The 13,713-nt window shown below is 44.1% G+C and overlaps 1 protein-coding gene across 2 annotated transcripts in view; it reads right to left on the bottom strand.

The window, feature by feature from the left end:
* LOC136872371 (hemolymph lipopolysaccharide-binding protein) overlaps positions 1–13,713 on the bottom strand; it is a 52,166-nt gene that overhangs the window by 18,721 nt on the left and 19,732 nt on the right. For both annotated transcript variants that reach the window (XM_067146182.2, XM_067146181.2), the window contains exons 3-5: positions 12,968–13,084; positions 12,148–12,268; positions 359–622 (exon numbers count right to left, since the gene is read on the bottom strand). In XM_067146182.2, the coding sequence (XP_067002283.1) occupies positions 359–622; positions 12,148–12,268; positions 12,968–13,084 (502 nt within the window). The remainder of the gene's footprint in view (positions 1–358; positions 623–12,147; positions 12,269–12,967; positions 13,085–13,713) is intronic.

Raw genomic sequence — 13,713 nt, 5'->3', positions numbered from 1 at the left:
CTGCGCCTCGTGAAGAGGATGAAATGATGATGAAGACGGCACATACACCCAGCCCCCGTGCCAGCGAAATTAAACAATGATGGATAAATTCCCGACCCTGCCTGAAATCGAACCCGGGACCCCTGTGGCCAAAGGCCAGCATGCTAACCACTTAGCCATGGAGCCGGACAATAAAACATAGTAACTGAAGGTTTTACAAGAGTTGGGTTATGTATAGGATGACGTACATACTACAACTTCCTCAATCTCTCGTAATTTCTATGAATGAATCCACGCGAAGGAATGATTCGTTTAATATTTTGAACTCAGCGTTATGAAAGTGCGCAGAACAATACTGTTACAGTACTGGTAGACTCACCTGTGATCGTAAAATATTCTCCTTCGCGATACAGGTCATGGAAGCCAATGTGCATGTAGTCAGTGTAGTCCGCGCCAACTATGCCTGGATTCTGAGCAAAAAAGTTCCGCAGAGCCTCAGCTTCTTTTTCGGAATTAAGGACAAGCATATGACCACCTTCCTTTGCACAGTTAATCACAGCATCCAGCCACGTAACTGGCACCTTGTGGAACTTGTAGTACCCCAGACCTTCAATGTGTGCGTAGTCTGGCGGTGCGTAGGAACCTACAACAAAACCAAAACTTAACACTCAGATGCATGGCAAGAGTGATAGTTACCTTTAATTTTGTCTAACGAATCAATGAAGATAAGCAGTCCTTCATAACAATAATTGAATAGTTTCAATGTGTACGAAAGGTGGTGGTGGTGGTGGTGGTGGTGGTGGTGGTGGTGGTGGTGGTGGTGATTTTTGTTTTAAGAAGAAGTACAACGAGGTAATCATCCTCTCTGAACAATTTAGTGCAAAAGAAATTTAAAATAAAAACAAAGTTATTTTCAACAAAGAAATATGGAAACGCAGTACAAAGCAAAACAAAAATTTACTGAATTAGGCCCAAAACTACTAACGAAGAAAAAAGGAACGTGTGTTCCCTGAGCTTTTTTTTTTTTTTTTTTTTTTTTGCTAGTTGCTTTACGTCGCACGGACACAAATAGGTCTTATGGCGACGATGGGACAGGAAAGGGCTAGGAGTGGGAAGGAAGCGGCCGTGGCCTTAATTAAGGTACAGCCCAGCATTTGCCTGGTGTGAAAATGGGAAACGACGGAAAACCATCTTCAGGGCTGCCGACAGTGGGGTTCGAACCTACTATCTCCCGAATCGTTCCCTGAGCAACAGTACACTTGTAATTTATATACCCTTGATTATTCCAGTGTCGCACATAAAGCGGATGAGGAGATCAGCAGTAGTCGTGTCATCAGCTAGTATGCGTTCGAGTGTTTCCTGCAGGCCGAGTGTACAAAGAGGGCATCGGCTAAAAAAAAAGGAAGGAACATCAAAGGTAGTGGTGGCGATTATTGTCTTAAGAGGAAGTACAACTAAGCAACCATCCTCTATATAAAACTAATCAGAGAGAAAAATGGAAGAGAGCCGACATTTCTAAAAATGAAAGAATCGGCCAAAGGAAGACAAAGGGCCACGAAGGGCGTGAAAATGAAATATTCCCTAGGACTCGAGTGCCCTAGTACCGTCGGGGTCGGAACAAGAGTTGACCAAGGAAGGTCGGTTAGGATAGATAAAAGTGAGGAGCCTGGCAGAAGTAAGTGGAAGCAATGCTAGGACTCAGCTAAGGGTCCCGTGGTCGCCAACCCACGCTCCCGAGTTCAGAGACCCTGGGACCCTTTTAGTCACCCACCTCTTACGACAGGCAAAGGATACCGTGGGTGTTATTCTGCCCGCTCCACCCACGGGAAGAAAACTAAGTGTGATATCGATTGTCTTATGTGTCCCTGATTGCTGGGAATTACGAAGGGCATACTGTATTGTTTTACACTTTATTTTTTTTCTACCCAAATGAAGTACATTACACATCAGTTGTTACGTCCACCTTCTTAACATAATCTTCTTGTAACTGTATGCACTTTTGCCATCTCTAGACCTTCCTGAAACCATTCTTTCGGAGTGCTACATACCCATGCCTTGACAGCTGTGTCCGGTTCTGCAAAATCCGCAAAACGGCGACCATGCAGAGGTTTCCTCGTGTTTCTGAATAGGTGATAATCACTTGGTGCCAAGTCGCGAGAGTATGCTGGGTGTGTTGTAGGGGTGTTGTTTCGTTTGTGGCTCATGGCAATGGAGCCATGTCTCATCACCAGTCACAAGCCTAGCCATGAAGTCGGCTGGATCTTGATCATGGCGTTGCAAAAGTTCTCTGCACACGTCCACACGCCTCTGCTTTTCGACTGCAGACAAGAGTCTAGGCACCCATGTGAATGACACCTTCTCCAACTGTAAGTAACCATGCACGATCCGCTGCAGGGTGTTTCGGCTAATTCCCGTGGCTGCCTCCATTTCCGTAAATGTGATATATTTGTTTCCTTGGATGGCCTGTTCGACCCGGGCAATGTTGGCAGGTGTTGACACTGTCACATTCCTTCCAGAACTGGTTCCCTTGTCCAGCGATGTGCGCCCTGTTTTACAACCTTCCACCCAGTTGTGACGGTACATGTTCTCCACAGGCTGCCACTAAGCCCCGATGAATTTCTGCAGTGGTCACTCCTTCTTTCCATAGGAAGCAACTCGTATAGCGCTGTCCCTGACGGTTGCTTTCCATGTTGTCTGCACCTACGCTGACAGTGTTGTTATTAAATGGCTATGACGATTGCATTCCTTGCCCTCTGTGCGTGTGCTGCTACCAAACGGTGCAACAAGACACTAGTTACACGTCACCACCTTCAAAAGTGAAATGTGAACCATACCCGGACGTACAAAAAATAAAGTGTAAAACAATATAGTATGCTCCTGGTATATAATTTGGATGCGAAACTTACCTGCTGTTATTCTCATGTATAAGGACGACCGATTTCGAGGCCTATGGCCAGGTTTTGCGAGTACATTGTCGCATCAAAGCAATTCTCTCACATTCTGAGATGTAAATTCATTCCTATAAGAGTTCGAGACTGGCCGTCACTTTGTGACCTGCATTTCCTTTGTATAGTTTGTGTTGATTTTTCATTGGGGATTTCGATCCGCATTCTATGTTTTGGTCGAATAAACCTGCTTTACCCCCTATCTACACAGTTCTTATTCACGTTTATGTATTTAGATCCCTGTCCTTGAATATTAGTTATTTTGGGGTACCCACTCCGGACGCTCCACGCTCTCTACCGTTGAGATAGCCAGGCGAAATTTAGGACAGGTGATATGGTACATTAAAATTAACTGATCTGAATTTTAAGGACTCCAGACAAACATGAAAATTTTATAAGAAGACACTCTTCAAGTTATTAAGAATGAATGTTCCCTAATTTAAATGGGAGAAAGTACCGACGTCTACTTTGTTCATACTCAAATGTTGGTGGATATCTACTTGGATTGTAACAGAAAGGATTGTAAATATTTCGCAATGGACAAAATAAAGAAAACTAAAACTAAAAAACAATCAAGCCCGCCTATTCTACAAGAGGAATCCAGCATTCAGATGGTCTGTGAATCTCGTACGTAAAAGGGGTGGTGGTGGTGATGGTGGTGGTGGTGGTGGTGGTGGGGGTAGTGATTATTGTCTTAGAGGAAGTACAACTAGGCAACCATCCTCTATACAACACTAATCAGAGAGAAAAAATGGAAGAGATCCGACACTTCAAAAAATGAAGATATCGGCCAAAGGAAGACAAGGGCCACGAAGGACGTGAACACGAAAGACTCCGCAGGACTCGCGACCTAATACCGTCGGGGTCGAAAAAGAACAAGTGTCCACCAAGGGAAGTCGGATGGGATAGATGAAAGTGAGGAGCCTTGCACAAGTAAGGGGAAGCAATGCCAGGACTCAGCTAAGGGACCCGTGGTTGCCAACTCACGCTCCCATGTTAAGAGCCCCTGGTGCCCCTTTTAGTCGCCTCTTACGGCATGCAGGGAATACCGTGGGTGTAATTCTACCCCCCCCCCACCCACAGCGGGACGTACGCAGTAGATGTTCTGGTGCTCGGAAAATTAAGGACGCGCATCGACAGATTACCTGACTGTTGGCGTGGGTACGACGTAGTTCGCCATGGCAGTTTTATGCATTGAATTGAAATATCCAATGACCACTTAGGTTGAAATGCTGTGGGTATATCTCAAGGAACGGAAGATTCAATTAAATCTCCACAAACATATGTATCGGAAGTTTATTTTACTTCTGTAATTTCATAAATGGAAATTATCACTACGATGTCCAGCAGGACAATAAGGAGATCTCTTGGACTGGGCACCGTTATCCAACCATTTGGGTCGAGATGAAACTGCCAACGTCAAAGTAAGTGCACACGCCCATTTTTCTTTTCAGTAGTATGTTGTGTTTTCTTCTTAACTTAGATCAATTAAGTTAATGTAATAGGTAGGTGCGACATGAGAGAACCGTAGGGTCATCTTTATCTTAATAAGGGAAGGATTAGTAGAATTAATGCTCTCCAGACTCGAGATTAATGTGAATAGATCGTCAAATTAAATCATCAAAAGGAAATAACGCTATACGTGTCTAAGATTTAGAATGAATCATCAGAATTGAATAGTGATCATCTGTGCATATTACAGTTCCTAGCTAAATGCGCGATTTTATTGTTGATGCCTGTTGTGCGTGTATTTAATTGTGATATTCAAGCATAGACAGATACACATGGCAGAGTCATCAGAAATAAACATGTTTAATAAAGTTACTGTAAATGAGATTGTTTTAAAGAGATTGTATATGAAATCGGAGAGACGAGCTTCTGTGAGAAAGAACTGAAGGCTAGGATAATTCATGTTAGTATGATGTTCAATAGGAGAAGCCTCCGTGGCTCAGGCGGCAGCGCGCCGGACTCTCACCACTGGGTTCCGTGGTTCAAATACCGGTCACTCTATGTAAGATTTGTGCTGGACAAAGTGGAGGCGGGACAGGTTTTCCTCCGGGTACTTCGGTTTTCCCTGTCATATTTCATTGCAGCAACACTCCCCAATATCATTTAATTTCATCCATCGTTCATGAATCATTGCCCCAAAGGAGTGCAACAGGCTTCGGCAGCCGGCGCAATTCCTATCCTCACCGCTGGAGGGGGCTTCATTCATTCCATTCCTGACCCGGTCGAATGACTGGGAACAGGCTGTGGGTTTTCATTTTTATGATGTTGCAGTCTTCGGCATCCGGCACAATCCCTATCCTCGCCGCTAGATGGGGGCTTCATTCATTCCATTCCTGACCCGGTCGAATGACTGGAAACAGGCTGTGGGTTTTCATTTTCATTATGTTGAATAGGCAGATTATAGTTGCATACGTCGTGAAGATAGGAGTAAATCTTCGATAATGTGCCATTGAAATGAGATGATATACGGAATATTCTGTTAATGTATCCTTGATATGATGATTTTATCAAAGGCAATGGTTCTTCGAAATGAGTTAATGAAGGTGATAATGCAGGGTAATGGTATTTAAAAATGAATCTTGGAAAGTATGTTGATAGAGATGATATAATTCTTCGTGTACTGTACCGTATCACCAGATCACGGTCCAAATAGCATCAATTTACATCATCAGTACATTCAAATATTGCACTATGCAGAGCCCGAAATCCGCACTTTAGGAGGAAGCGACCCCATAGCGCAAGCTCCAGTCCTTGCAATTACTTGTGGAGACCCCGAACGGGAAGCAAGCTTTATTTCAAACTTACTCGTGAAGACTCCGCAAGCCAGGGAGAGTGAGAGAAAGGAGATCGCGAGAGGGTGACAGAGATGTTTGAATTTGTCACGTGTAGTGCCAACTACACGTAGCCGAATATGAGCACTTCAGGCCTGGCAGCAAGCTATTAGACAAGTTATTTCCATACGAGTGCCAGTTCTATCATTTGGTGAACACTAAAACATATTGATTCAATTTATGGAGAGCTACTTGCACCATTGCGATGACAAGCAAGCAACTTAGTTTCCTCACTCAAATTCAAACGGCCGTTGACGGCACGAGGCCGGGACACAGACAGTCTGTAGAGATAACGGGGATGCACCGACCCTAACAGACACGGACTTTTACTTAAAAAGGAGCCATCCGAGGAGCAGGGAGCTTGTGACTGAAAGACCGGCATGGAGTGCGTGTCACTCGTATCGAATCTCGAGACAATGTGCCTAGAACATAGTGCCTTAAACAAATAAATTCTAAAGTTTTAAATAGGAAATCTCGCCCGAGCGTGTACTGTGAGTATACGATATCTAAACTAGATCAAGTTCTGACATTTTAGTGCGGTTCGTGGAAAGTTAGCTGCCTAATGAACTTGTTGTGACCAGGTATTCATACCATAATATGCTCTACTCGTGATCGGACTTATACAAGTAAGAGATTTACCTAAACAATCTCGCCCAGGTCGCAACGCTGTGCGCATATACATATGAGGCAGTGAAGAGGAATACTTGATTGCAGCATCCAGTTTCCAGGAATTCCAGTGGAGCAAGAGAGAAAAAGACGGCAATGATGACGTTCCCAGGAGTCGAGTGCCAGGCTTCCAGATTCAACGTCCGCAGCTCTAGGATGGGCTAACTCTATAACGTAGCCCCGGGTGGTGGGCTGAGGCAATGACGGAGGATATCAGATGAGTTAAACTGCAATTTTAAGTACACTGACTGACAGAGCAAATGCAACACCAAGAAGGAGTGGTCAGAACTTTATGCCAATTGCAGGGTAGACTGACGTCACTGAGGTATGCTCATGATGTGAAATGCGCCGCTGTGCTGCGCACGTAGCGAACGATAAATGGGACACGGCGTTGGCGAATGGCCCACTTCGTACCGTGATTTCTCAGCCGACAGTCATTGTAGAACGTGTTGTCGTGTGCCACAGGACACGTGTATAGCTAAGAATGCCAGGCCGCCGTCAACGGAGGCATTTCCAGCAGACAGACGACTTTACGAGGGGTATGGTGATCGGGCTGAGAAGGGCAGGTTGGTCGCTTCGTCAAATCGCAGCCGATACCCATAGGGATGTGTCCACGGTGCAGCGCCTGTGGCGAAGATGGTTGGCGCAGGGACATGTGGCACGTGCGAGGGGTCCAGGCGCAGCCCGAGTGACGTCAGCACGCGAGGATCGGCGCATCCGCCGCCAAGTGGTGGCAGCCCCGCACGCCACGTCAACCGCCATTCTTCAGCATGTGCAAGACACCCTGGCTGTTCCAGTATCGACCAGAACAATTTCCCGTCGATTGGTTGAAGGAGGCCTGCACTCCCGGCGTCCGCTCAGAAGACTACCATTGACTCCACAGCATAGACGTGCACGCCTGGCATGGTGCCGGGCTAGAGCGACTTGGATGAGGGAATGGCGGAACGTCGTGTTCTCCGATGAGTCACGCTTCTGTTCTGTCAGTGATAGTCACCGCAGACGAGTGTGGCGTCGGCGTGGAGAAAGGTCAAATCCGGCAGTAACTGTGGAGCGCCCTACCGCTAGACAACGCGGCATCATGGTTTGGGGCGCTATTGCGTATGATTCCACGTCACCTCTAGTGCGTATTCAAGGCACGTTAAATGCCCACCGCTACGTGCAGCATGTGCTGCGGCCGGTGGCACTCCCGTACCTTCAGGGTCTGCCCAATGCTCTGTTTCAGCAGGATAATGCCCGCCCACACACTGCTCGCATCTCCCAACAGGCTCTACGAGGTGTACAGATGCTTCCGTGGCCAGCGTACTCTCCGGATCTCTCACCAATCGAACACGTGTGGGATCTCATTGGACGCCGTTTGCAAACTCTACCCCAGCCTCGTACGGACGACCAACTGTGGCAAATGGTTGACAGAGAATGGAGAACCATCCCTCAGGACACCATCCGCACTCTTATTGACTGTACCTCGACGTGTTTCTGCGTGCATCGCCGCTCGCGGTGGTCCTACATCCTATTGAGTCGATGCCGTGCGCATTGTGTAACCTGCATATCGGTTTGAAATAAACATCAATTATTCGTCCGTGCCGTCTCTGTTTTTCCCCAACTTTCATCCCTTTCGAACCACTCCTTCTTGGTGTTGCATTTGCTCTGTCAGTCAGTGTATAACTTATAGTTATAGACTCGACTCAGGGCCTTTCCTTTTTCAATTATGGGAATATTTAATTACGTAAGCTCAATCCCTTAAGCATGTTCTTTCTTGTGTAGATTAATTAAATCAACTTAGGGCTAACGATACGCGCCAGCCTTCTGTTCTTTTTAGCTTTGCTTAAGATGGTATGAAAGTAACAATAGTTTAATGGTTTTTACGTGTATTTATATGTAGTTCCTTAGGCGCCATTTTGGACGCTATGGTTATTGATGTTATTGTCTTCGGAGGACAGCTCACCTCTAGAGTTACGAACGGGAACCCGGTATCGAATACAATATAGTTAATACTGTCAAGATGTGCGTGATTTGCATGGAGCATATTTTTCAGCTTGGAGCGAGACCAGTGAGGTATTTCCACCGTTGTAAATGAGCAAGGATCTTTTAGAATCATATGCAACCGACTGGCCCGTAGCCGAGTGCGAAATTTGAACCCAGAGAGGGTAGGTGCGAGGCCAGAATGAGCCTAGATGTGTGTGTGTGTATTACCCCCATGCGATATTAATAACAAGCCGAGAGCGAGCCGAGGTATTAATGGAATTAGCCGTGAGAAGACTGGCTGAGTCAACAAACAGGATGCGTCTGGATGTGTTAGGAGTTAATGCCATTCGAATAAGGGAGATAATGAGGAAGAGGTAGATTATAAACTGTACTTGACGGGTGTAAAAAGTGAAGGACAGAGTTTGGGGTAGGACTGTTCATCAGGAATACTATTGCACCCAACATGGTTTCTGTTATGCACGTAAATGAGCGGATGATGTGGGTAGAGTTGGCAGCTGGAAGAATTAGGAGGAGAAATGTCTCAGTGTGTTCACCATGTGAGGGTGCAGATGAGGATGAAGTTGACAAGTTTTATGAAGCAATGAGCGACATCGTAGTCAGGGTAAACAGCAAGGATAGGATCGTGCTAACGGGCTATTTCAATGCGAGAAGCGTTTGCTGGACTTGTGTGCTAGTATGGGACTAGCAATGACGAATACATTCTTCAAAATATAAGGCCATTCATCCCTACACATGGGAGAGTAGGGGTATCAGATCCACAATAGTCATATCATAACCAAATTTGGATTCACGAAATCTGTAAGGAATGTGCGGGTTTTTCGGAGATTTTTCGATGATACAGACCACTATCTGATCTGTAGTGAACTAAGTACCTCTAGGCCTAGGATAGAGAAAGTGAAATCAGTCTTCAGACGAATAAGGCCAGAAAATCTCCAGGACGATGAAATTAAACAGAAGTATATGGACAGTAAGCAGGTTCAGGATATAGAAAGACAATGGGTGGGATACAGGGGTGCTGTAGTAGAAAGAGCAAGGGAATGCCTACGAACAACTGAGTGTAAAGATGGAAAAAGCTAATATCTTGGTGGAATTGTGAAGTGAGAGCAGCTTGTAAACGTAAAGAGAAGGCTTATCAGAAATAGTTACAAACAAGGACTGAAGCAGACAGGGAGCTGTACGTAGATGAAAGAAACAGAACTTTTGAATCCAAAAAGAAGTCATGGGCATATTTTCGTAATAACCAGGTACGACTATGTGAAGTAGTGAGGAAAACTTTCTGGTTAGTAATAAAGAAAGGAAGGTAGGGAAAAAGGAAATGAATAGTGTCTTGGATAAATCAGGTGAACCCAAAATAGATCACAGGGAATCACTGAACAGGTGGCGGGAATATTTTGGAAATATTGTCAACGTAAAAGGAGATCTTCATGGTGACGTCGCGAACAACGGCGCTCATGGAGAGGAAACTAATGGTGTTGATGAAATTACACTTGATGAAGTGGAAAGGATGGTAAATAAACTCCACTGTCAAAAAGCAGCAGGAGCAGATGAAATTAGACCTGAAATGGTGAAATCTAGTGGGAAGGAAGGGATGAAACTGTCTTCATAGAGTAACAAAATTAGCATGGACTGTTGGAAAGATACCTTCTGACTGGACAAAAGCAGTAATTCCACCTATCTATAAACAAGGGAACAGGAAGGATTGCAACAAATATCGAGGTATCTTATTGATCAGTATACCAGGCAAAGTGGTCATTGGCATCGTGCAAGGGAGGGTGCGAGCAGTGGTTGAGAGGAAGTTGGATGAAAACCAGTGTGGTTTCAGACAACACAGGGACTGTTAGAATCAGATGTTCAGAATGCGCCAGGTAATTGAAAAATGTTACGAGAGGAATAGACAGCTATGTTTACGTTTAGCGGATCTAGAGAAAACAGATGACAGTGTACCGATGGAAAAGATGTACACCGTACTGGGGGACTATGGGATTAAGGGTATGTATGTATGTTTGTTTAGTCCTCAGCCCAAAGGCTGGTTGGATCCTCAACAGTTCCGCCATCAGCTGTCATAAACGGCCTAGGCATCACTGAAGAGACGTACTAGGGAAATGAGGAGTGAGGTAGTTTCCCGTTGCTTTCCTCTCCGAGCCAGACGTTGCTATTACATATCAGCCTGCCAAGCCCACTAAAATGCATGCACCAACTGACCCTATGAGCAACATTTTCACACCATTCATAGCAGGGACTGGCTGCATAAGGAATGGCATTACTAGCATCACTCATACCTCAGTCACTTTCATCTTGTCAAAGCCAAGGATAAAGCTGAGACAGATCAATGAAAGCAACACTATTGCTCTAGCCCATACCAGAAGACATAGTGCACTGTAAACACTACGTCCTGCCACCAAAGGCATGGGATTAAGGGTAGAATATTAAAATACCTCAAAGGCATTTATGTTGACAATTGGGCTGCAGTGAGAATTGATGGTAGAATGAGTTCTGTTCAAGGTAATTGCAGGGGTTAGACAAGGCTGTAATCTTTCACCTTTGTTGTTCATAGTTTACATGGATCATCTGCTCAAAGGTATAAAGTAGCAGGGAGGGATTCAGTTAGGTGGAAATGTAGTAAGCAGTCTGGCCTACGCTGATGACTTGGTGTTAATGGCAGATTGTGCCAGAAGCCGGCAGTCGAAAATCGGTGCAAGGTATATGGTATGAAAATTAGCCTTTCTAAGACTAAATTGATTTCAGTAGGTAAGAAGTTCAAGAGAATTGAACGTCAGATTGGTGACAAAAATCTGGAACAGGCAGATAATTTCAAGTATTTAGTATATGTATTCTCCCAGGATGGTAGTGAAGTAAGTGATATTGATTCAAGATAGAGTAAAGCCTATGCTGTGAGCTCGCAGTTGCGATCAACAGTATTCTGTAAGAAGGAAGTCAGCTCCCAGACGAAACGATCTTTACATCGGCCTGTTTAAAGACCAACTTTGCTTTACGGGAGTGAAAGCTGGTTGGATACAGGATATCTTATTCATAAGTTAGAAGTAACAGACATGAAAGTAGCGAGAACGATTGCTGGTACAAACAGATGGGAACAATGACAGGAGGGTACTTGGAATGTGGAAATAAAGGATAAGTTAGGAATAAACTCGATGGATGAAGGTGTACGCATAAACCGGCTTCGGTGGTGGGGTCACATAAAGCGAATGGAGAGGCTAGGTTACCAAGGAGAATAATGGACTCCATTATGGAAGGTAAGAAGAGTAGAGGGAGATCAAGACGACGATGGTTATATTCAGTTTCGAATGAGATAAGAGGTATAAATTAATAAACTAGGCCACAGTATTAGTTGCAAATAGAGGATTGTGGCGGCGTTTAGTAAATTCACAGAGGCTTGCAGACTGAACGCTGAAAGGTATAGCGGTCTATAATGTATGTATGTATGTATGTATGTATGTATGTATGTATGTATGTATGTATGTATGTATGTATGTATGTATGTATATATGTATGTATGTATGATGCCCATGAACTCCAAATTAGCTGTGCTACTCAAGTTTACTACAGAGTGTAGAAACCCTTTATTAATCAAAGTAAATTTATCAAACCGAAATGTTTACAAAAATTGGCAAACCTCACAGGTATTGGCTGTCCAGATCAATCAATAAGCCTATGATCTCGTTAAATGGTAACTGATATTTGAGAATGCAGAATATTATATATTTATAATTTTATACCTCTTTCCTTCACTGTAACGGACACACCCATGGAAATTCTGGCAAACTTGTCGTTGCAGAAAAAGCCCATCTTAGTCACGTCCAGAGAAATCCGGTCATGTGGCCCAGTCGCCCGATCAATCTGCAGATTCAAAATTAAATGTGTTAGGAACAACAATTTCAAAACAGAACCTTCATAACTGCTTTCAGACACATTTTGGAGGAGATAAAATGCCCTCTATAAGTATACTTTTATAGATACAATATCTGGAAAGCAGAGAAAGTGAACATTACCTTCACTGTACAAAAATACTTCGAGGATGTCTGAGGAGGGAGGTGGTGGTGGTGATGATTAATTTTTTAAGGGTAAGTACAACTAAGCAATCATCCTCTATATAACAATAATCAGATAATAAATGGCAGAGATCTGACACTTCGAAAAATGAAGGTATCGGCCGAAAGAAGACAAGGGCCACGAAGGGCGTGAAAATGAAAGGCTCTATGGGCCTCGATACCTAATACCGTTGGGTTCGGAAAAGAACAAGAGTTGACCAAGGGAGGTCGGATAAGACAGATGAAAGTGAGGAGCCTGGCACAAGCAATGCCAGGACTCAGCTGAGGGTCCCGTAGTCGCCATCCCACGCTCCCAAGTTGAGAGCCCCTGAGGCCCCATTTAGTCACCTCTTATGGCAGGCAGGGGATACCGTGCGTGTTATTCTACCTCCCCAACCGGGAATCGAACCCGACCCTCCGGAGGTGGCAGCTAATGACATTACACTACAGAGACGGCCGTGATCTTTTTAAGTAGGCATTAAGAAGATATAATCATTAATATCCTTACCACGAAGCCTGTTTCCTTTTGGGGATTGCTGTAACTGGTGATGTTGAAATTAAAGACCTCTTCAGCAGCTTCACCGGTGGATATGATGACCAGCGGAACCAAAAGTAGAAATACAGTCTATGAAACAAACAAATTTAGATTTCATTATAACAATGCCGTGGTTTATGAAACAGATGATGTTTCAAGTGTTGTAAGAAAGCTGAATTAAATATATTCTAAATCCTCAAGCCAGTCTTAGATTAATGGCAAAACTAGAATTGAACCCAAGCACTATGGACACGGCTATCGACACCACCGCCAATTCAGATAGATTTTACAAATTCTGAAAATTCTGATATCATCCGTTGCTAACTGGTTATCATGCTGGACTACATGTTCGATTCCGGCACGTCCGGCGATTTTAACCTTCAATGGCTACTACCTCTGGCTCTGGGACTGGGACTGGGGGTTTGTACCGTCTTCAGCTTTATATTTCATCCTAGGTAGATTCCAATCCTCACAGAGGTGTAGTTCGCCCATGGGCGTCAGCTGAAAAGACGTGCATCAGGCCTCTTCGGAGGCCATACGCCATTATTATTATTATTATTATTATTATTATTATTATTATTATTATTATTATTATTATTATTATTATTATTATTATTATTATTATTATTATTTCCTTGCTGGGTGTTTAGGCCCAGGCAAAAAATCAATTGCAGTGTACAGAAACTTTAGAAAGTCTTCTACAAATAAGAAAAATTCAG

Source organism: Anabrus simplex, chromosome 4 (assembly GCF_040414725.1).
Source record: "Anabrus simplex isolate iqAnaSimp1 chromosome 4, ASM4041472v1, whole genome shotgun sequence".
NCBI lineage: Eukaryota > Metazoa > Arthropoda > Insecta > Orthoptera > Tettigoniidae > Anabrus > Anabrus simplex.
The sequence above is the reverse complement of the archived record's forward strand: the minus strand, read 5'-3'. Positions and strand labels throughout refer to the sequence as shown.